This window comes from Mesoplodon mirus, assembly GCF_964341445.2.
Source record: "Mesoplodon mirus genome assembly, chromosome: 12".
Taxonomy (NCBI): domain Eukaryota; kingdom Metazoa; phylum Chordata; class Mammalia; order Artiodactyla; family Ziphiidae; genus Mesoplodon; species Mesoplodon mirus.
Window position 1 is genome coordinate 51,849,348 of NC_138988.1, and position 23,211 is coordinate 51,872,558.

The window sequence follows — 23,211 nt, forward strand, 5'->3', positions numbered from 1 at the left end:
AAGAATTGGGCACATATATATGTTTTATTTCACACTTGTGCACTAAAAACTACAACACATTGTTAGAGAAGAATTTAAAGCTCTAAATAAATGGAAAGACACACAGGTTATTTAAAGACTTAATTTTAAGATGGGAAATTGACATACAGATTCAATGCAATCCCTATCAAAAGTCCAGCTGCCTTTTTATAGAAATTGACAAACTGCTCCTAAAATCCAAATGACAAAGCAAAGTTTCCAAAATAGATGAAACGATCTTGAAAAAGAAGACCGAACTTGGTGTACTCACACTTCCCAATTTCAAAATTTACTTCAAAGCTACAGTAATCAAGTCTGTGTGGTACTGGCATAAAGATAGACATATACACCAATATAATAGAATTGAGAGCCCAGAAATAATCCCATATATCTATGGTCAGTTGATTTCCAACAAGGGTGCCAAGACCATGCAGTAGGCAAGAATTCTTTTCAGCAAATATTGCTGGAACAACTCGATAGCCAGGGGCCAAGGAATGAATTTGGACCCCTATCTCATATCATATCCAAAAAATTAACTCAAAATGGATTAAAAACCCAAATGTAGGGCTCCCCTGGTGGTGCAGTGGTTGAGAGTCCACCTGCCGATTTAGGGGACACGGGTTCGTGCCCCAGTCCGGGAAGATCCCACATGCCGTGGAGCGGCTGGGCCCGTGAGCCATGGCCGCTGAGCCTGCACATCCGGAGCCTGTGCTCCTCAACGGGAGAGGCCACAACAGTGAGAGGCCCGCGTACCGCCAAAAAAACCCAAAAAAAACCCAATTGTAAGAGCTAAAACTATAAAATGCTTAGAAGAAAACACAGGTGTAAATCTTCATAACCTTGAATGATGCAGTGTTTTCTTAGATACTACACCAAACACAAGCAACCAAAGAAAAGCTAGATAAATTGGACTTCATCAAAATTAAAAACATTGTGCTTCAGAGGGCACCATCAAGAAAGTGAAAAGACAACACACAAAATGAGAGAAAACATTTGCAAATCACATATCTGATTAGGGACTTACATCTCAAGTATATAAAGAACTCATAACTCAGTAACAAAAAGGCAATTCTATTTAAAAATAAGCAAAGAATTTGAATACATATTTCTTTAAAGACAATATACAAATTGCCAATGAAAGCACATGAAAAGATGCTCAACGTCCTTAGACATTAGGGAAGTACAAATCAAAAGCACAGTGAGATACCTCTTCACACCCGCTAGGCTATTATCCAAAGAATGGACAATAACAAATGCTGGTGAGGATATGGAGAAATTGAAACCCTCATACACTGCTCCTGGAGTGTAAGTGGAGCCACTATGGGAACAGTTTGGCAGTTTCTCAAAAAGTGAAACATAGAGTTAGCTTGTGACCCAGTGGTTCCACTCCTAGCTGTATACCCAAGACATGTGAAACATGTTCTCATTAAAACATGTACACAAATGAATGTTCATAGCAACATTATTCATAACAGCCAAAAAGTGGAAACAACCCAAATGTCCATCAGCTGGTGAATGGTTAGGGAGGTATGTGCATACAATGAAGCAGAATATTACTCAGCCATAAAAAGGAGCACATTACATAAAAGTGAAATATTAATGCATGCTCTTAAGAGGGGTGGAACTCGAAAGCATTATAAAGTTAGACACAAACAGCCACATACTGTATGATTCCATTTACATGAAATGCCTAGAATACGTGAATCCATAGAAACAGGAAGTAAATTAGTTGTTGCCAGGGGTTGGGAGTTGGGAAAATAGGGAATGACATCAATGGGTATAAGATTTCTTTCTGGGGTATGAAAATGTTCTGGAATTAGATATTTATGAGGGTTGTTAAGTCTTGTGAATATATTAAAAATACTGAATTGTATACTATGAAAGAGTAAGTTTTATAGAACATGAATTATACATTAATTTTTTTAAGTGGGGAAAATGGAAAACAAATAGAAATAAAACATTCATCCTGAGTCTTAAAAATAAAACATTATATTTAGTATCCATTATTTTTAGTATCAGAAAAAAAATACTGAATTTGAAGTGTTTTAATATGAATTCGAAAGCCATTTGCAGCAATTCTTTTTTTTTAATTTTTGGACGTGCCACATAGCTTGTGGGATCTTAGTTCCCCAACCAAGGATTGAACCCAAGCCCTCGGCTGAAAGCGCGGAGTCCTAACCACTGGACTGCCAGGAAATTCCCAGCAGCAATTTTTTTTTTCGCAAGAAAGTCATAATAGTGCCATGAGATTGCTTAATTTGTTTCTTTTGGTTCTTTAAGGTTTGAATGGCATGTTTGCTTCTTTATAGAAGGGAAAGGTGTCCCTCTATCCTCTTTTCTTCATCTGGCCCAGGTTCACACTCAGGCACAATGAGATACTTGTCTGTGCCTCTCTCCAGGGCTTAGAGAATAGATTTTCTCATTCTTTCTATTTCTATGTCTTTTTTTCTTTTTCTTCCCTCCCTCCCTCCTTCCCTCCGCCCCTCCCCCATTCCTTCCTTCCTTTTTCTTTCTAAACCCCCTTCCCCCCTTCCTCAACTTTCTTATACAGATGTGACTTGTGTAGTCTTTTGTTTTCTTCTCTTTGAGCCTTGTTTATCATGGCTGAACATTTATGGATCCAGAGATATATGCTTCTATATTGAAAGAGTCTCTCAGTCTATTGGTAGGTTGCTAAAGGATGAGCAGCTAAAAGCTTGTTGAGTTTTATGCATTTTGAGTTTGAAATCCCTGAGACATCAAACTGGAAGTGTTCGGAGTCATAGTAGTATATGAAAGAATTACATACAGTGGCAGAGAACTCAGGAGAGAGATCTGTGCTTGAGATTAGATTTGGAAGTCATTAGAGAATTGTTCTTACTGTAATCGTCTGTAATTAAGATACTGTAATCTTTCAATATTAAACTCAATACATTACTTAAAGCAGTTGCCACAGGATTTTTCATCCACTGAAGTACTGAATCCTTTGGCAACGGGGATATGATGAGTGTTTTGAGGTTTACGCTTGAAAACTTTATCCGAAGAGGAAGCTTGGTATGATAGGAGACAGGAATTTCTGTTAAGGAAACCTTGATATATCTGTGCATATTTATGAATATTTGTTCTCAACAACTAGGTCTGTGGGATTGCTTAAATGAAAAAGAAAATAAATGTTTTCAGTTGGAGTCATGTGGACAGAAGTCAGATTTCAGTTGATTGAGGAAGAAGTTGGAAGGAGAATCTGTATAAATTATTCCTATGCTTAGCGGTTGAGAAGAGATGAAAGAAGATTGTAGGAATTATCTGTTGTTAAAGGTTAATGAGCTTCTTGTTTTTTAAAATTGAGGGAGTTGAATATGTTTGTATACTAAGATGGTAGAGTCAGTAGAGAAGGAAAAGTAAAAAATGGAAGAATGAAAGGAAATTGTTTACGGTCAAAGTTCTTATGAGAGACATAAGGAATAGGATGTATAGAGAAGAGCTGGGGAGTTAGCCTTGGATGTGGAAGGGTCATCCGTTTCACTGAGGTAGAAGGGAAAGAAATGAAGGAGGTAGATTCAGATATATTTTGGGCGGGTGAGCATTAAGAGCCATGTCATGGGGAGGTAGCTGTGTCTTCATGTTTGAGGAGTCAGAGTCAGGACACTGAGCCTGAATTGTTTTTGCAGACAATGTGATTTATGGGGAATACCTGTTATCTTTTTGCGAGTATGGAATTCTGGTAATTGTGGCTGGTTGTGCAGCAGAGTGCTTGAATAATAACCGCCCTTTTACCCTCACCCTGGACTCTGAGTCTTAAGGAAGCTTCTCTGGACAGAAACACTATGCACATGTTCTACACTCATTGCTGGAGGAAGGAGCATGTTCTGTGCAGCCTGTCATTTTCGCCTCTGGGAAGGATAACTCTGAAAGCCTGTGCCTGGACTCCTCCAGACTACCCGATGAGTCTTCTTCCCTTGCTGATCCCGCTGTGTGTCCTTTTGCTGTAGTAAACCTCAGCCATGAGTACAGCTAACAGTCAAGTGAGTTCTCTGGTGAGTTTCTCCATGTGTGGGTGGTTGCAGGAAGCCTGGAAGAGAGCCCCTCCTCTTGTGCCTCCTCAACTGCTATTCCAAACCTCAAGCCACCCATACATGGAGAAACTCACCAGAGAACTCACTTGACTGTTAGCTGTACTCATGGCTGAGGTTTACTACAGCAAAGGGACACACAGCGGGATCAGCAAGGGAAGAAGACTCATCGGGTAGTCTGGAGGAGTCCAGGCACAGGCTTTCAGAGTTATCCTTCCCAGAGGCGAAAATGACAGGCTGCGCAGAACATGCTCCTTCCTCCAGCAATGAGTGTAGAACATGTGCATAGTGTTTCTGTCCAGAGAAGCTTCCTTAAGACTCAGAGTCCAGGGTGAGGATAAAAGGGCGGTTATTATTCAAGCACTCTGCTGCACAACCAGCCACAATTACCAGAATTCCATACTCGCAAAAAGATAACAGGTATTCCCCATAAATCACATTGTCTGCAAAAACAATACAGGCAAGTTGGTATAGCAGGAGTTCAATACCCCGTCCCCAACACTCAAACACACAAAACAAGCTCATCATTGATATAATTAAGATCCAAAACTAAATTCCCAAAGGCCAGCTAAGGGCTAGCCCTGTAACTAGACTCTTAAGAGTATCAGGCCTGGTTTATTAACACTTTTCTGCACAGTCACTAAAGGCCAAGCCTGATAATTACCCCAGTTTCTAGTAGTGCCAGTATGCATGACTTCTTGGTTTTGTAATTTTCTCTATTGGGGCACCTCAAAGTAGTGGGGTAGAGAAATTTAGTTGTTAGATTTATCCATATTTCAGGTCTTAAAGGGACTGAAAGTACTAAGAAAGGATGGGGTGAGGAAGCAGCAACGCAGTAGACAGAGGATAAGGATGAGACAGCTAAATTTAGAGTAGAATTTGGGGGTGTGCTCTAGCCTGTAGAGGAAAAGAGAAAGCAAGGCAAGGTGACTCTTATTAGATTAGGAGAACTCAGCAGACCCAAGCAAGGGGTTTGTCTGATGGTGCAGGGGTCCAAGGTTGGGACATGGGCTTCTCTAACTTATCTAGGCTAGTGAAAATCAGACTTATTGTCAATTCAATTCTATATATATATAATTTTGGGGGGGTATTTTTATCTCACAAAGAAACCTCATTTTGTTTAATCTCCTAGTATGTTTTAGTTGAAAACAAGCTTCATATATACGTGTATGCTATGAATTCTGTGTTCTTAAAAATAATGTTTTCCAGGGGTTATAAAATCCTTTTCTAACATACTAAGTTTTCTTCTGTTCTTTGCTTGCTCTTTCATCAGAGGATACTTCTGACAAGATGGATGGTAAGAACTTCCTTTTCTAATTCACCTAAAAAATTTTATGGCTCTTGGATTCTACATGATACCTTTGTTCATTCTCTTAAGTTCTGAAAATAGGCTGCTTATGTGGCAGCACTCTTAATGAGAAAATGGCTATGTAATTCTCTGATTGAATTTTGGGTTAGACATATCCATTTTGGGTTTTTCAGTTTACTCAAATACTAGGTTACTGTTTGTTATAAGTTAAATCAATTTTCTTAATTTTTTTTACCTGAGCTCTTAAAATATTCTTGATTTCTTAAGTCTTTCTCTGAAATATTAGATTCAGAAGAAGGGAAAGGAATCTCATTAGTCACTTGATTCAGTTCTTTCGTTTAATAACTCTGATACAGAGAGAGACAAATGACATATTTTACAGATTCATATGGTTATTTATGAAAATGAAATGCAAGTCACAGATGCTGTCTTTCAGAGAGTGAGTTTTAAATTAACATTTAATCAAAATTGAACTTACTTTGAGCTATGCCTTTTTAATTTCAGTATTTAGTTTATCTTTAGTTGCTTGATCCAGTATGGTCATTTTTATCTGTATGGTATTTTTGTCTAACACTAGACTGTGTATTATCCATACTTGCCCTTCACTTCATCAGATACCGTAATGTTATCTAAGAACTTGAGCTTTTTTATAAGAACTTGTAAGAAGATCCTGAATCTGTAAGTCACAGTATGAGATCTAGGGAAAATGGAAAAGTATGTTTTTCTGTCAATTATTACGTAAACTCTGAAACTGGTATACCTTCCATTCTGATGAAATGGAAGATTTATTTAATCTTGGGTCGGGTACATGAGTGTTACTTATAATTAGTCTCTGTGCTTCTGTGTGTGTTTAATATATTTCATAAATTTAAGAAATTATTAAATGAAAGAAAACCTAACCGAGAGATAGTTTCTATATTTCAAACCATTCAATATCACTTCTAACACTGAGATTCTAGATCCTTCAAAAACAAATTATTCTCACATCCCAGATCAAAATGTTTTCTTTTTTGGGTCAGAAACATCAGCCTATTTGAGGAATCACCTGCGTTATGTGATGTGTTACTCTCACTGATGTTTAATCCTGTGTTTTAAAAAAAAAATCTATATACACACACACGGAGAAACATCTGTTATTGCCCTATAGTAGTAGTGAGTTTGTTTTTTTTTGGCCGTGCCATGCAGCTTGTGGGATCTTAGTTCCCTGACCAGGGATTGAACCCAGGCCCTCAGCAGTGAAAGCGTGGAGTCCTAACCACTGGAGTGCCGGGGAATTCTATTTACTTGATCATTTTTGCTAGTTTTCATTGACATCTTAGGGAGTACAAGAATTTTTGAATAAATAACTAATGGGTTGATAGGTCTTTGTAATGCTTTGGTGAAAATACTGGGTTAATGAGACCTTGGTCATGGATTTGATTCCCATGTTTGTCAATTAGTTTTCTAGTTCTTTTATGGACTACCTTTTGAAAATGCACAGAAAGAATTCTTACATTGGAAAGATCTATAAAAATCTTCATTTTGGAGAGAGCAATGAAAGTTGCATCTTTCTTGAGTAATTAATTTCTCTAATTTTCTTCACCATTTAAAATTTCAAGTATGAAGTATAGCAGACAAACGTGTTTGTTATAGAATTTTGCTATTTTTAATTGTCTAGTTTTAACCTTTTTTGTGCTATGAGTCATTAGGTTACCTCAAATTTTCTTTTATCTCAAAATGAATCTTTTAAAAGCTAATTTAAGGCTATCGAACTAGAAAGTTTTTCTTTTGCCCTTTTGTTTTCGTTGGGTGGGAGGCGTGAGGAAGGTTTTAACATCAGCATTGGCAGACTTTGTTGAAATGTTATTGTTTTATTTCTCTTATTTAGGAACAGCATCTGAAGATGGTAAGATTTATACATTTTGTTAGTAACACAAATACCTCTACATTAATATTTTCATTGGTAGGAATTAAATATTAAAAACTAAAATAGGCTAATTTCTTTGCAAATCTGTATAATTTGCGAGCTGTGGTAGCTTTTACATTTCATGTTTGGTTGTGTTAGTTATACACGTGGATTTTTTTTTTAATCCTTCATCCTGGAATTTTGCTTTGTATCTTGGACCATCTCATTCTAGAAAAACGTAAATGCTTAACATGTTTAATAATATCTAGTATAAAGTTACATAGTTTCATTTTTTTCTTGTAGTGACATTAATGCTTTTATTTTGTGTTTTAATTTATGCCAATTCATTTATACTTTGAGAGTGCACGTGCCATTGCTTTATCGTCTTTAAATATCCTCAGCATTTAAATGCATTTATTTTGTCAGCTTTTAAATGTATCTTTGATTTTGAATCAGTGACTGGAGAATTGCATATGATTTGAATTTGGGATTACAAAAACCTTGCTAGATATAATACTTTATTTTACTGAGCCAGTTTACCTTTTAAAAAATTATTTATTGCTTTTTGAATTTGTAGAAAGGAAAAAATTCAGTTTTTATATTTATCCTGCCTGAAGGCTGTCTTATTAAGCCTCTGATATGAAACACATTTTTTTTTTCCTAAATTTTACATGGATGACATTTTCTTGTGATACACAGTTAAGTAGATTTAACATTTTGGAGGTCTCATACTTACTCTGATATATTTGAAATATTTTCATATTTTAAGTTTTAAATTAGAGTACTAGTTTCTGGCACTGTGGCATTGTAATTTAGAATGGTAGTATCAAAATACTTAATTTATCCTAATTTCTTTGTTGTACTGGATACATTCTGCATTTCAAAAATAATAATTTTTTTCTACTTTACTTCTTAGTCAGGAGAACATTGTGTCCTATTCTAAACAGACTCTGTAAAAGGGTGAAAGTCCTGAATTATGGGCTTTTTAGGGGCCTCAAAGAAGTTGATAGAATGCTAGGATCTACCAACTATACTTCTCCTTTTGCTTCATTTTATTCCTAGTTCCTAATTATTCTCTTATCTCCCCTCACTCATTTCTTAATATTGTAATTTTTCCTTACTCTTTAGTGTATGTTTTCCTAATTACTATCACCATACCAGGCTAGCCCCTATATTGCTGGGGGGTTTTTTTTGTTTGTTTGTTTATTTTTGGTGGCTTTGGGTCTTTGTTGCTGTGTGCGGGCTTTCTCTAGTTGCAGCGAGCGGGGGCTCCTCTTCGTTGCGGTGTGCAGGCTTCTTATTGCAGTGGCTTCTCTCGTTGTGGATCACGGGCTCTAGACATGCAGGCTTCAGTAGTTGTGGCATGTGGGCTCAGTAGTTGTGGCACACAGGCTTAGTTTCTCTGCAGCATGTGGGATCTTCCCGGACCAGGGCTCGAACCCGTGTCCCCTGCATTGGCAGGCGGATTCTTAACCACTGCACCACCAGGGAAGTCCCCAGCCTCTATATTGTGATTGCCCTAAAAGTTGTGCCTTTTAACTAAAAAGTATTTTGAGTCCTTCTTTATGATCATGTTTGGTATTGGTTCTGATTTGATAGTGATTGAGACTGTTGCTTGAGAATACCAAAGTACCTGCTAGTAAGATATTTTTGTTTTTTCTAATGACAGTTTACTTAAGCACTTTGGTAAGCATTATCTCCTTTGGTTCAAGAGCTCTAGAAACATCTTGCAGCTTGGTTTTGTGGAGGGGGATGAGGCAGTAGTAAGAGAAGAAAGGAACGCAACGTGGAGGTAGAGAAGGAAATGTGTGTAGAAAAGTGCCATCTCTTTGAGGATTGGTATTTCCTCGAATAATTTTCTAAATGAAATTGGTTAGTTGGGGGAAGAGAAGAGTAAATGTGTCCATCTGTACATCTGTAGTAATCTCATGTTTAGCACAGAATATAAAAAGATATTTTACCTAGTATTGTATCTTCTTGCAGATCTCTTTAGAAGTACATTTTCAGTCAGAAATATTGGGTTGTTTCCAAGATTAGCTTGTATTTTAAACTACAGGGTGGATTTGAGAATAAATTAAATTTCATGGAAACTGAAAATTTAAAATTGGAACTACCAGTTAAGAATAAGTGCATGCCTGTGGTAATTATCTTAATTATAACTCTACTTTACTGGACTAATAATATCAAACTGAGAATGGAGATCTTTTAGTTTGACTTTATTCTTACCCATAAAGGAAAGTTAGCTTATGGTGCAACACGTAAAAAGCAGTATGTATTTTTAAAATTTTAAGAGAACTATAATCTTATAATCTGTAAGCAAAGGTTACATTAGTACAGAATTTAACAATACTTGAAAAGCACACCCAATTAGAAAATTATAGTGAGATTTTTTTCCTCATTACTAAATATTATTATAGAAAAAAGTCTTTAATTATGTAAATAATTTTATTCCTTAGGCCGGGTGAGAGCAAAGCTTTCAGCACCACTTGCTGGTATGGGAAACGCCAAGACAGATTCCAGAGGAAGAAGTCGAACAAAAATGGTGTCTCAGTCACAGCGTACGTATTGCCTATTAGTTCTCCCATATTTCTAATATGTTAGGATAAGCGTATTCCTTGTATGTTACTGTATGAAGAGATTGACCAGTGGAAAAAGACAAAACTAATTTCAAAAAAGACAAGCCACATACTGAGTTCTTGTTCTGTACTTTAGGTTCATCATCACCTGACAAAAATGAAGGTATTTTTTTTTTCAATGTTTTGGGTCAGTTGTGCATGTTTTGGAATTTTTGGAGTGGGTGTTGTCTTGTCTTTGGTGTGTTATTAGGGCTGCATCATTGATATCTGCACTTAGAAAGAAAAACTTCATCTGCTATACAGACTTGCATGGAGATATTTTAAATAGCACAAATCTTTTAACATTAAGGTTTTCACAGTCTACTCTGAAACTTGTAAACGTGGAAAATTGTGCTTTTTAGAGGCAAAATAATTGCCGTATGTTAGCATCAGATCTGGTTGCATCTAGCTAATGTTGTTCAAGGGCAGATATGTGGTATCTTTGTGCTCTCCCTGAAATCTGTTAGAATGTAGTTAGCATTTTTGGCAGGTATATACTGATTCATAAAGAGGAAACAAATTGAAATGACCAGTTTTGTTATATTCCTTTTTAAATTTAAGATTTATGTTTTTGCCATTTCATTGGAAGCTGAGTTTCTCATAAGCACAATTATTAAAAAGCACAATTTTGAATTCTAGGTAAAATGAATGATCCATTCCTATATATTCCAGAATAGTAATATATACACTTAAGGCATAATTAATTTAAAAGAGTTCACATTCCTTCTTTATCAAGAGATTTTCCTTAGCACATACCTCTTAGAACAGGAATTTTTTCTAGGGAGGTAATTCTGGGGTTCTTCTATATACTTGGCCATTTTGGAAAGAAATAGATGTAGCTATCTTCCACTGTTGTTTAGGTGACTCTTCCAGGATATAGATGCCCAATTTGTCTGTTTTTTTAACTTGATTCTTGAATCGTGGAATCAGGGAAAGGAGCTGGGCTTAGAAGGGGTCAGGGCAGTGATTAGACAAGTCCGGCCTAGCAGATTCTCCTCTTTCCAAAGTCAAAAAATCTAGACAGAGTAATGATGGGAGCACTCAACAAGAGTCCTAAAAATAAGCAGAAATGCTTAGTAAAATTGGTTTGCAAATTGAGGGTTATTTACAAATAGGAAAACATGGTGAATGCCCTCTGGGTGAGAGCTCTTCTCCCAACCAAATTAGGAATAGATCATACCACATTCTTCCCAGATCTTATGTATTTTTAGGGTAACTGTTAAAGTAACTTAATCTTTAGCAGTATAGCATAGTAGTTCAGAGCCTTGCTATTCCAAATGGGGTGCACAGACCAGCATCAGCATCACCTGGGAAATGTACAATCTCATGCCACCACAGATCTACTGAATTCAGTCTTTAACAAGATCATCAAGTGATTTGTGTTACAATCAAGTCCGAGAAGTATTGATTTAGATCATGGATTTGATCCATGGCTATTCCAGGTTATTTAAAGTTTCTGTATTTCTATATACTTCTACTGTAACCAGTAAAATGAAGAGGATAATCTCACAGGATTGTTGTGAGAATTAAATTAGTATTTTGCCTGTGCACAAAGTATGTGCTATATATTTTAGCTGGTGAAATTGATGTCCTTGTTTTTCTTAACCTAATGTCAACTGAATTTTATACTCCTATTGTGCACTTCTTTGTTGTTATTTCTTATGGCCTTCAGGAAACAAAAATAACGGTGAAGTCAGGAAATTTAAAGCAGAAAGAAAAATAAAGGTAGCAACCAGAAACTGTCTGTATCCAGCATCTTAAGGATAAAACAGTTTTATATGAGATATTTTACTGAGTTCTCTTCTAAAGTAATACTAAGACTGAACTCATGGCAGAGATTCAAAGTGCTTTGTGTATGTTTTTTTAATATATTACTTAAGGAACTCCCTTTTAAGTGTATTATAACTACTGATCACTTCAAGAGAATATAGAATAATTTTTTTACATTTGGTTTTTCACTTTGAAACCCAATCCACAACACTTGAAATCCTCTCCTAGAGTGTGAGAACATAATGATAGATTTTTAGACCTAGTAGGATTTTAAGATCAGAAGACGTTCCCACTATAAAATCACTTAGATTTTAAATCATATTGGTGAGGTTTTTGTTTATTTGCCTGCTTATTTATTTGAATGACTGTTTTTTCATTTCAAATTCTTTTGAAAAAAGATATTGTGGCCTTGTATAATTTGATGCAAGTTTCTTTACACATATTTGCACAGAAATATTGCTGTGCTCTCCATCTTCACTTCATTGTGAAGTAATTCATTAGGGTTTGCATGGTCTTTTCCATATTTTTATATCACCATTTAGGAAAAAAAAAATCTCTTGGGTCAAAGCAGGTATGTTCTGATGGCTAACCAAAAATAAATAAAAACAGACCCAGCGGAGAGACTTCCAGACTTAAATGTTTACGTAAAGATTGTGTCTTTTGTTGTTGGTAGTGACTGATTATGTACAAATGATTGTACAGCCTGTCAGAAATTTTGTCTCTCCACCCCACCCCTCTACTGTTTGGTTTTTTTTCCCTGTGTGTCTTAAGAAAGATAAAACCTGTAGCTTTTTCATGTAATTTTTCTTCAGCTAGAAGATATTGTAGTTCTTCCTTACCTATAGTTTTTAAATTAAATGTTTAAATTATAAAAATTTAAACATTTAATTATTTAGATCTTAGACTATCAGTAGAAGAAAAGCTGAAGAATTTACATTTACTTTTGCACCTTCATTTCATCTGCTTTGTACATGAGTGTCTGATTTCAGTTTATCAGCTAAAAACTACTAAATGTTCTGCTTTTGTTACAGACATCAATGGTTTTGGGATTTTTTTTAAAGTTTGCTTTTTTTGCTTTAGAATTTTTTATTTCCTAAGAACTGACTAAAGCTTTCTTATTTCCATCTGCCATTCATTTTAAATCTGCTTCTTCCCTCTTCATGGATTATAACCCTTACCCTAACTCTGCCTTTACACTTGTTCAGGATCACAATCTGCTAATACCATTGGTGGTAAGAATATATAGACTTTATGTGTGCATCTGTTGTTTCATCACCTATTTTCATTATCAAGAATGGGTTCTATTCAGCAGAAATTCTTAACATTTAATATTATATTATTCTGTAGCCATTATTGGGGTAAAAATCACCAATTATGATTTTTCTTTGACCTGTCCTTATTTATTACCAAAACCCTGGGTTTTTTAAATTATCCATGTTGATGCTATAGGTGTAAACATTCAAAAGCGAAGGAGCTATAGCAATGCCTTGAAAACATCTCATAAAAAGTATAAAATGGTAATTTGAAAACTTTAGGCAGCACAAGAGAAATTAGATATCTAATTTCAAATTTCATAAATTAGAGTATTTTCTAGTAGCATGCTATTCCCTAGGTACATCATACTCTTTTTCATCAACTATGTGGTTTTCCTAGAAGAAATAATTAGCCTTGGTAGTTCTTTTGCTGGGGAAAGAGCCTTGATATTTTCTTCTAAGTATAAATAATTCCAAAATGGGTTGTAGGCACTGGAATTAACACACTGTTGGTGGGGGCCGGGGCGGGGGCGGCCATTGGAGAAGAGCGGGTAATGATTAACACTACCAATTTTATTTCCCAGGAGAGGGCATGAATGAATTTAAATATATAGAGAGTGAGCTTGCATAGTTTTGATAAAGTCAATAAATCTAGAATAGGTAGCGTGATTACTCTGCTTCTATACTATATGTTTCCTCTCTGCTGAATAGATCCACATTTCAAGGAATTCTCCAGTCTCCTACCAACACTGTCACCCCCTAAACTTACATTAGTTTTAACAGAATAACGTGTTGTATGTGTTCAGTTCATAATTTATACTTTTTATATTGTTGCAAGTGTTCCCATAAAATATTTCATCAGCTTATCTTGCATTGTGAGTTTGTAGCATGTTGGGTGTTTGGGTGTTTTGGTGTGTATGTTTAGTTTAGATGCTGCATGGAGAAAATAGGTGCCTTGTGAGTATCTCTAAGGTTATAACTGAAAGAAACTTGATTTAAAGATTCTTCACCTGAAATATCATGAAACAATTCAAATGAATCATCATTTTAAAGTACACTTGTATAATTTCCCTGCAAAAATTTAGAATTCCTTCTACACAGATAACAAATTGCTAATGTTATCGTAAACATTGATTTGTTTTACAGTATTGCTATAACCAGCGGAAGATGAGTTTCATTTTGTGTGCTAATAAAGTTTAGGAATTAAGCATGAGTTTAAATTGTATTCAGGAAGACCATGCCAAGAAAACGGTAGCCAGGGTCACAGATCAGCAGCCCATGAACCACGTGCAGCCTGCCTCTGTTCATGTATTATTTGGTCTACACAACATGATAAAAATCAGGAAATGTCAAAGCGTTCATTTAAAAAACAAAAAAGTCCCAAAATGTAGCCAGTATTACCTCAAGACAGAGCTGGCTTGAACTAAAAAGTCACCACTCCCTGCTTTACACTCAGCACTGCTCCCTGGTTGATGTTCCCTGCTTGTCCCCATTGGCTTTGACTCTTTAATCTTTGCTCTGTGGAAGTGAAGTGTCATTGGGTAAGATTATACCAGGTGAGCAGTGACTGTGGAGAAGTTCCCAACAAAGAGGAACCGTTGCTTTCATGAAGTTTTATTTAAGTGCAAGTTTAACTTTTATAATGCTACCATCCAGAATCTAGAGTTAAATTATACCTTGGAGTTATCTAGTTCATTTTCCTTTTCAATGCAGACAAAAAATGTTTTGATTGACAAGGAGCTTATCCCCTTAAACACTAACGTGTGCAATTCTAGTTTAAAAGCATGTTTCTTAACTTTTTTTTTTAACTCTTACCCCAATCTCTGAGATTTTGTCCAGCTCCCTTTCTCTATCCCTGACCACGTATCCTTTGTCTTCCAAGACTGAAAATCACTGGTTTAGAAAGGGTCTGCCTTCTTTGACATTTATTTGCCCATTAGTCGTGTTTTACCCTCAGTATACATCTACTTGGCAGACTGGCCACCCAAGACCCCTTTGCTATTTGAAGGCAAATAGCAAAATGCAAGTTTCTTTTTCAGCTGGCCCAACTCTGTAAACATTTAAAATTAAATCTTGTAAAAATTTAAAAATATACATAGTTGCAAGATAACCTTGTTATGCCCATTTAGAAGCATCTCAGCAGGCAAACTTTTAACAGGAAGCACATTTTCATTACCATATTCTTAACAAAAATGATAGCAGTAATAGAATTATTAATATTTTCCTTTTAAATGTATAGCTTTTTAACATATAGCTTTAGCTGCACGAAATGTATTGTTAGATAAGTTATTTCTTTGGAAATATTTTCTACTATTTATGTTCTGAAAATCATAATAGTGTTGTCCTTACTAAACATAGCATCTTATACTCCCCAAACTGAAAATATATTTACATGATTTACCATTCAATCCTAGTATATATAGTATACCTTTTTATTCCAGGTTTTGAGTATATATAAACCTTCCTCAGTCTAACTCCTTTGAACTTAGAACTGCCATTCCATCACAGTTTTCTCAGGTGTACTTCTTGAATTTTCATCCTTTCAACAAGTTCTCTTGGAGTTCACATCTTAACATTTGTGTGTGTGTTTGGTGTTTAGCTGGCAGCCGGTCTGGGTCTCCGGGAAGAGTTCTGACCACAACAGCCCTCTCTACTGTGAGCTCTGGTGTTCAAAGAGTCCTGGTCAATTCAGCCTCAGCACAGAAGAGAAGCAAGATACCACGAAGCCAGGGCTGTAGCAGAGAGGCTAGTCCATCTAGGCTCTCAGTGGGTAAGATTTTTGTGCAAAACTTGGGACCTTGTATTTCTTTAGTATTTCAGACATTGAAGACTTCAATTTAGGCACTTTAAGTTAGAGAAAAACAACTTAAAATTCAAGGACAACTGAAATATAGGTTAAAAATGGAATTAGATATCTTATCTTGAAAGTATAATTCATTTATATTTTAAATCTTTTTATTTTAGTAAAATATCATTTTACTCTTCTAATCACATACAAACTAGAAGACTGTATTCAAGAATTTTAACTGTATTCCTGGTAATGCTTCATCAAAAAAAATTTCTTCTCAACCTTAGAAAAAACTTATTTATTAGTTTTTAGGAAAGAAAAGAATAGGGACTTACCTGCTGATCCAATGGTTGAGACTCTGCACTTCCACTGCAGGGGGCATGGTTTCGATCCCTGGTCAGGGAACTAAGATCCCGCATGCTGCATGGAGTGGCCAAAAAAAAAAAAAAGAAAAGAAAGAAAGAAAAGAATAAAACCAAAATATCAAAAATACAAACTCTATCTCCTGTTTACTCCCCTTCTGTGCTGCTGTTGCTTCATACCAGCCCGAAGCAGTCGTATTCCTCGACCAAGTGTGAGCCAAGGGTGCAGCCGGGAAGCCAGTCGGGAGAGCAGCAGGGATACGAGTCCTGTTCGCTCTTTTCAGCCCCTTGGTAAGTGTTTGGGCAGGTGTGAGGCATATTGCTTTCCTGTTGTGTTCCTACCATCTGATAACCTCAACACACCCTGGATTTAGTTGATGATTTCTTCAACTGTATCTTTTCCTCTATCTCTTTTCTTTTTAAAGACAGTCAGAAGGAAATTATATGTTTGGGCAATTCCTTTGACATTTATCTGTCTTAAATGAGCAAGTTAGACATTGGATAAACAAATTGCCTTCATAATCAAGTAAATATCATACAGATTTAAACTACAGAATATTGAATTCAAGATTTTTCTTAACAAATCTCCCTATAAAATTTAAAGACAATATTTAAATATTTACACTTAAGTGAAATATGGACTATTTAGTTTGATAAAAATAAAGACTTTCGTCCTTTTTAGCAGAAATATTAACATTTCACCTTAGATATTTCAGATTACTAGAAAGAATGCTACAAAATAATATATGAACTACTTATTAAAATGGGGGGGATTAATATTTTTACAGTATTTTACAATTTAACAACATTTCCCATGCATTAGCTTATATCATGTCATTGCTGTGAAACCTGTCTGTCCCTGATTATAGAGATTGTATTATACCCTCGATTATAATACTATATTTACCTCAATTATAAAAATATTAAATGATTTTTTAAAAACTAAATATTTTAGAGTAATTGGAGAGGCAGAATTTTTTATGTTGAAAATCTTTAGAATTTCTGTGTGGTCCTCAGCATTTTAACTAATACTTTGTTTATATGCACTTACCTATAGCCATTTCAGGTTTTTTCTTTTAATTCCATAAAATGTAGGTTACTGTAATACTTAAGAGAGTTGCAGTTCAGACTTTGTGACACTTACGTAGAACATAGTTGCACTCATTATTTATTGGGGTTATTATTTCCTTCAATAGTCACGTTAGTATAGAATTTCTAGAGATTAATTTCTAGTTCTTTGGGCTATTTGACTCAACTATATCACTACTAGACTATCTTATACTGACCCTTTGAGCTAGGAACTCAGGCAGGGGGATCCTCAACCCTTGTTTGTGTTTCAGTCCCAAGTGCCAAAGAGTTTCCTTCTATACTCTGCCAGAGGTAGATTTAGTTCATGTACAATATACAGTAGGCTTAGTCTGTAGAGTATCTGTGTATGTGTATGTATACATGCACACACACATACATATATATATGGTACATCCTCATGCATATATGTTTAAAAATGAAATAAATCTTACATTTGTATAAAGTAAGCATGCCACCTTGAAGAATCGAAGGAAGTAGAGTGGGTGTGTGGTAGTTTAAGAGCATATGTTCTAGGGTCAGATGGCCTGGTTGATACCCCAGCTCTGTAGCTGTTTTATACCTGGGTTTTTCCTTATCTGTAAAGCTAGAATAATAATAGCATGTAGTTCTTAGCATTGGCTTGAAGACACTGTAAAGGAGAGATACATGGAAACTGTCCCTCAGAGCAGTGTTTGCACACGGTGAGCACGTGGTTATCATGGTCATCGTCACTGCTGCGACTGCTCTTCCCAGTCTTCCCCCTGGAACAGTGCTTGCTTACCTGCAGTTAGTTGTGTGACACATCAGTGGCAAGGATCTTAGATTTTTTTAACGGTATAATACTTACATTTGTATAATGTAGAATTAGTAGAAAATGTGAGATATCAGGAAGAAACAAAAATAGGTTTCTGTACTGTTTAAACCTGTACAATAGTCAGAGATTAGAGGAAATTTATAACCAACTTCTAATTACTTAAAAAATAAACATGTTAATATGCCTTTTTTTAAAACATCTTTACTGGAGTATAATTGCTTTACAATGTTGTGTTAGTGTCTGCTTTATAACAAAGTGAATAAGAATGTATACATATATCCCCCATCCCCTCCCTTTTGCTCCTCCCTCCCACCCTCCCTATCCCACTCCTCTAGGTGGTCATGCCTATTTTTAAAGAGATATGTTGTTTAGTCATTGATCTTCTAGATTTATCTCAAAGCCGCCATTTGGCAATTTAAATTATTTAAATTTTATTATTAAAGGAGGCAGTTTTCCCAATTGTGATGAAACATCCTATTTGGTTTAAAGGTGGTTAAACCTTTTAATCATATAGTTTTAGAAGAATTGAATTTTATTGCCCTTTATTTACATATGGATATTGCATAGTAAAGGTAGCAGATTAATCCTGTTTATTACACAGAGATGAAGATAGCATTCCCAGAAATCAGATTGTCCTTTTCATTCCCATTTTCTGCCATATTTGCCTACATTTTTCTCTTTCTTTATTTGGTGAATCCTTTAGTCACCTCTGACTTGAATATGGCCATTCAGCAGATGAATCCCATAGCTTGCCATTTATTCAGTTGTAACACAAGGCCAGCCAGCATCAGGGCCCTAAAACACCAGAAATAAATCAGAGCTAAACAAAGATGAACTCTGGAACTCACACTCTTAGTTTCTGGAACCAAGATTCAAAAAAAGGCTTACATTATTACAAGCACGTGAGTGTTATCTTCAGCCACAGATAGCTATTGATTTCAAAAGGTTTTCAAAATTTTTTTCATCTATTGAAGCATTTCCATATTGCTTCAACTCTTCCTTATCATTTTAGAAATTATTCTGTTGGGTAAAATTAAAACTATATATTAGTATGTTTTACTAATGATACCAATCACCTTTCAGGGTCTGTTAAACATTTTATGCAACATTCTCTCTTTAATCCTGTCTCTTAATCTTTTTGATCATTTTCTTATTCATTAAGGTCCTGTGGCAAAGGAAAGAGTAATTCATGTAATAAAAGTATTTTAACTGTTCTCATTAATATATCTGAAGCAGAGTAACTTTTAAAATGAGTAATATGTTTCATTAAATAATAAAATGATTTTTTCCTGGCTTATTTGTTTGTGTGTGTAAGAAAAAGACTGACTTTATGATGTTATGAAAATCAGGATTTTAAGATCTAAGATTTTAAATATCCTAAATTTAGATTTAGAGAGATGTCATAAATATAAGGAGAAGTCATAGGTTTTTAGGTTTTTTGATTAAATTGTTAATACTCCCCTTTTTTGGTGCTCAAAATGTGCTTTGATATTTAACTAATCTACTGAATGCAGAACTTATATACTGTGAACCATTATAGAAAACATTTATGTTAACATAAATGAGGTATGTTATCTTTTGAACAATGTAAAGATGGTATGTGTACTATTTAAGAGCAAAGGCCTTGAAAGACTACAGATACTGAGGTGTGGCCTTGATCAAATTAATTAACTTTTCTGTGTGCTTTAGTTTAGCTACTTGTAAAATTGAATAGTAACAACTGCCTCACTGGGTTCAGGATTAGAGGAGATGGGATTATTATTGGTTGCTATTTACCATAGTGGTTTTTTTTTTGAAACTACAGTGTTCATTTTTTTGTCTCATGCTTGTACTTTTGACATTTCCTTCCATTTGAATACTTAATTTTTTGTCTCCTGTGAGCTTATGTCTGTCCCCTTAGGTGTAAGATCTGTTGTGTGTCAAGGAAGATACTGCAATGCAAGTGTTCAGTTGCCCTAGTCTAAGGCAATATTCTGATCCTTAACTATTAATAGTAATACCATTGTGAACTAACTCTCCTTGCCTGACTGTAGTGCTGCCACTATTCCTTGTTTCTGTAGTAATAGATGAGGTTTGTATGGTCCTGTTATTCCAGCCTCCAGACACCATTCCAGATCTACTGGTGCCCTCTACGCCCCCGATGTGTATGGGGCCTCAGGTGAAGGATGAGTACATTTTCACTATCATCTGTGCATTCATCTTAAGTTTTTTGTCCTTGTCAGTTTCCATTGAGTAATCATGTTTTAAAATTGATTTGTTTTATTTACATTTAATTTGTTGGAGAGTAAGTCATTTGTGGGTTTTTAAAAAACTTTTCCCCCAAGTAACTTTTTTCCCTTCAGCAATCTTATTTGAACATTTTTCTCACTGCAGATGGGCATTTTTCTTTTGTATAACCTAAGTTATGTCATTTTAAAATATAAAATTGTTTTATGTTCTCAGTTATGTACTTCATCTTTGTATATATGTTTAAAAAAAAAAACCAAAATGGTGGATGAAGTGTTTTAATTGTAAATGATGATATATTGTAGAAAGTAGTTGAGAGGAAGAACCCATCTATGGTTTGTCTTTACATGCCTCAGAGTGTCGGGCAATAGTAGGTCCTTGACAAATATCAAATGATACATCTTAGTTACAGAATGAATCAGCCTATCTTGAAGGAGAAGAGATAATAATTGGAGGGGTTTTCCCTTGTAAATTCCTGGCGTGCCTTCCTTGAGCTCCCTGATTGTTACTGGTTTGAGAATTGGTCTTTGTTCTGGGCTACTCTGTGGCTCAAGCAAACAGATGAGATTTGCCTGACTGATAGAGCTAGATTAATTACAGGGCTATAGACTTGCAAGCCCTTAGTTGGCCAGCCATGCTTTCTTCTGTCTTCTGGTGAAAAATATATCATAGCTACTATTCTTTAAATTTACTTCCCACACACTGTCAGTGATTTTAATTGCCTTTGCCCTTTTATTTGACCAAAAATAAATGTACCCAGAGAATACAGTATTGCTTTTAAAATGCTTTGCCCCATTGGTTTTTTTTTCCTCCTCTTAAGGATCTTAAAGTTTCCAACGTGACCCTGTTACATTTATGGCTCTCTCAAAGCTATTTTCCTTCTTCTGGTGAATTAGGTCCAGGGTATGGGATCAGCCAATCAAGCCGACTGTCATCCTCTGTCAGTGCCATGCGAGTCCTGAACACAGGTTCCGATGTGGAGGAGGCAGTAGCAGATGCCTTGGTACTTTTCTCCATTTCCTTATCTTTACAGATGTTCCAGCTGTGAAACTAATGTATGAGTGAGCCAATCCACAAGTGTGGGAAAGGAGATGGGAAAATTCTTGTGGATTAAATCTAGGAAGATCAAATGTGGGCAATGTAAAAAGCAAAACAGTATAATTAATTCTTGATCTTTATTAACTGCCAAATTTTTAAGCCAGGGCGCATAGTAATTGATGGGATGTCAGGAATATAAATATTGATATTGTTAATATGGTGATTTTTTAATGCACTGTAATACACTGAGAATAAAGACAGATAGATTAGTATATAAATATGTACACTACAAGTATGTAATTTCAAGTTTAGCTTAACCTTGGGGATTTAGGGATTGTTTTAGTTTGGTGTACAATTTTGTTTAGTCTTTTACTTATTTGTATTTTCTGAGCTGAGAGAAAGTACAACTTCAAAACAAATTATATTTAAGATATCTTTCTGGCTCTTTATACCTGACACATTAAACAGTGAGGCTTAAAAACATAATCCATAGATCTATGATGGTTTGTCAGAAGAGTGCTGTTCAGATATCACTGTAGTTTTTCTCACTTAAAATTATGAAGGAAGTATTAGAAACAGTGATTATAATTGGCTTTTGCCTTTTTCCCAAGTCAGTTCAACATGATAATTTCTCTTTCAAATTATGATATTAATCCTATATTTGAGAAGTAAGCATTTACTCAGTTTTTTACACAGAAGTTATAAAGGTGTCATCTTTGTTTTGAAATTTAAAAATACATTATGCCTTTTAAAATTACATTATCACCTCTTAACCAGTGTTGATAAAATATTTGCCACATATATTTGAAAAACAAGTTTTTAAAAATATTCATTGATCATAGCTGTAATGTATTAAATGTAATCACGTGTAGTTCTAACAGTCTGTATGTGCTGAATTTTTCTCTTTACCTTAGCCATCTGATTTTTCTAATCAGTATAACTAAGTAGGAACTTTGTTCTCTTGAGCTTGGGACATATTGATCACATCTTGTTCCAGTGATATTAAATCAGTCATACATTTTAAATTACTATTCCTCATCAGTGTATTTCTCAAATTATGTTTTTTTAATTTCTTGTAAGTGGATGATTTACTAGTTAAATTCTGCTCACATAAATTTTATGAATTGAATGGATTATTCTTGAACTATTACTTGTTATAAGATGTTGTATTTGATTTATATGAGGAATATTTAGCCACCAGGGCTAAAAGCTGAATCCCAATAATTTGACTATGAATACTTCCATTATTTGCATAACATAGATATTCCAGTTATAACTATCAGTTTTTAGGAAAAGACTATCCAACTATTAAGTCTAATTGGACCTAGGGAAAATCATAGAAATAAAATTAACTTTGGAAACAACAAAAGGATCCAAATAGGAAGAAGACTTGAGTTTCTTTGGAAAACTGGTTATGGGAGTATTTCTGTAGCTTAGATTTTTTTCTTTGGACTAAAGGATATTGACAAGTTAAAGATATATTCTCCTAATAAGCAGTTCTAATGTATCTATATATTTAAAAAGTTAATGTTTCTAATTATGGGCATTGTTTATGCCTACTTCACTGTGCTATTTAGCAAAATGTTTTTCATTATTTTCAATTTTTCTCTTTAAAAATCTGCTCTCAGCTCTTAGGAGACATACGGACTAAGGTATAGACATTGCTGTTTTCTGACATCTTATGATACCATAACTTTTTTTTCTTTCCTTCATCAGTTTAACAGATGATAGTCTTGTATAAAAAATTCAAATGGAAGTAATAAAATCCTTACATATACATCATTTTTCTGTATATATGATTATATGATTATCAACAGGGAGATAGTGCTTAAATAGAGTGTCCTATGGGGGTTCTCATCCTTTAAGCCTGATTACTTTGTACAAATGCGATGATGTCATTGACACTGATGTCTATAACAAAACTGGTCTTGAAGACCAACACAGGAAATACCACATTTTTGCCATTCTAAATTAAGTTGGTGCTTCTAAAATCAATTTAGTGATGGAAATGTCATT

General features: G+C 35.0%; 1 protein-coding gene across 4 annotated transcripts in view; it reads left to right on the forward strand.

Annotated features, from left to right (window-relative positions):
* CLASP2 (cytoplasmic linker associated protein 2) overlaps positions 1-23,211 on the forward strand; it is a 189,340-nt gene that overhangs the window by 116,897 nt on the left and 49,232 nt on the right. For 2 of the 4 annotated variants that reach the window (XM_082637540.1, XM_082637539.1), the window contains exons 19-24: positions 5,341-5,364; positions 7,244-7,261; positions 9,718-9,819; positions 15,499-15,669; positions 16,233-16,340; positions 21,054-21,160. In XM_082637540.1, the coding sequence (XP_082493666.1) occupies positions 5,341-5,364; positions 7,244-7,261; positions 9,718-9,819; positions 15,499-15,669; positions 16,233-16,340; positions 21,054-21,160 (530 nt within the window). The remainder of the gene's footprint in view (positions 1-5,340; positions 5,365-7,243; positions 7,262-9,717; positions 9,820-15,498; positions 15,670-16,232; positions 16,341-21,053; positions 21,161-23,211) is intronic. The other 2 variants (XM_082637537.1, XM_082637538.1) reach the window with 1 other exon arrangement.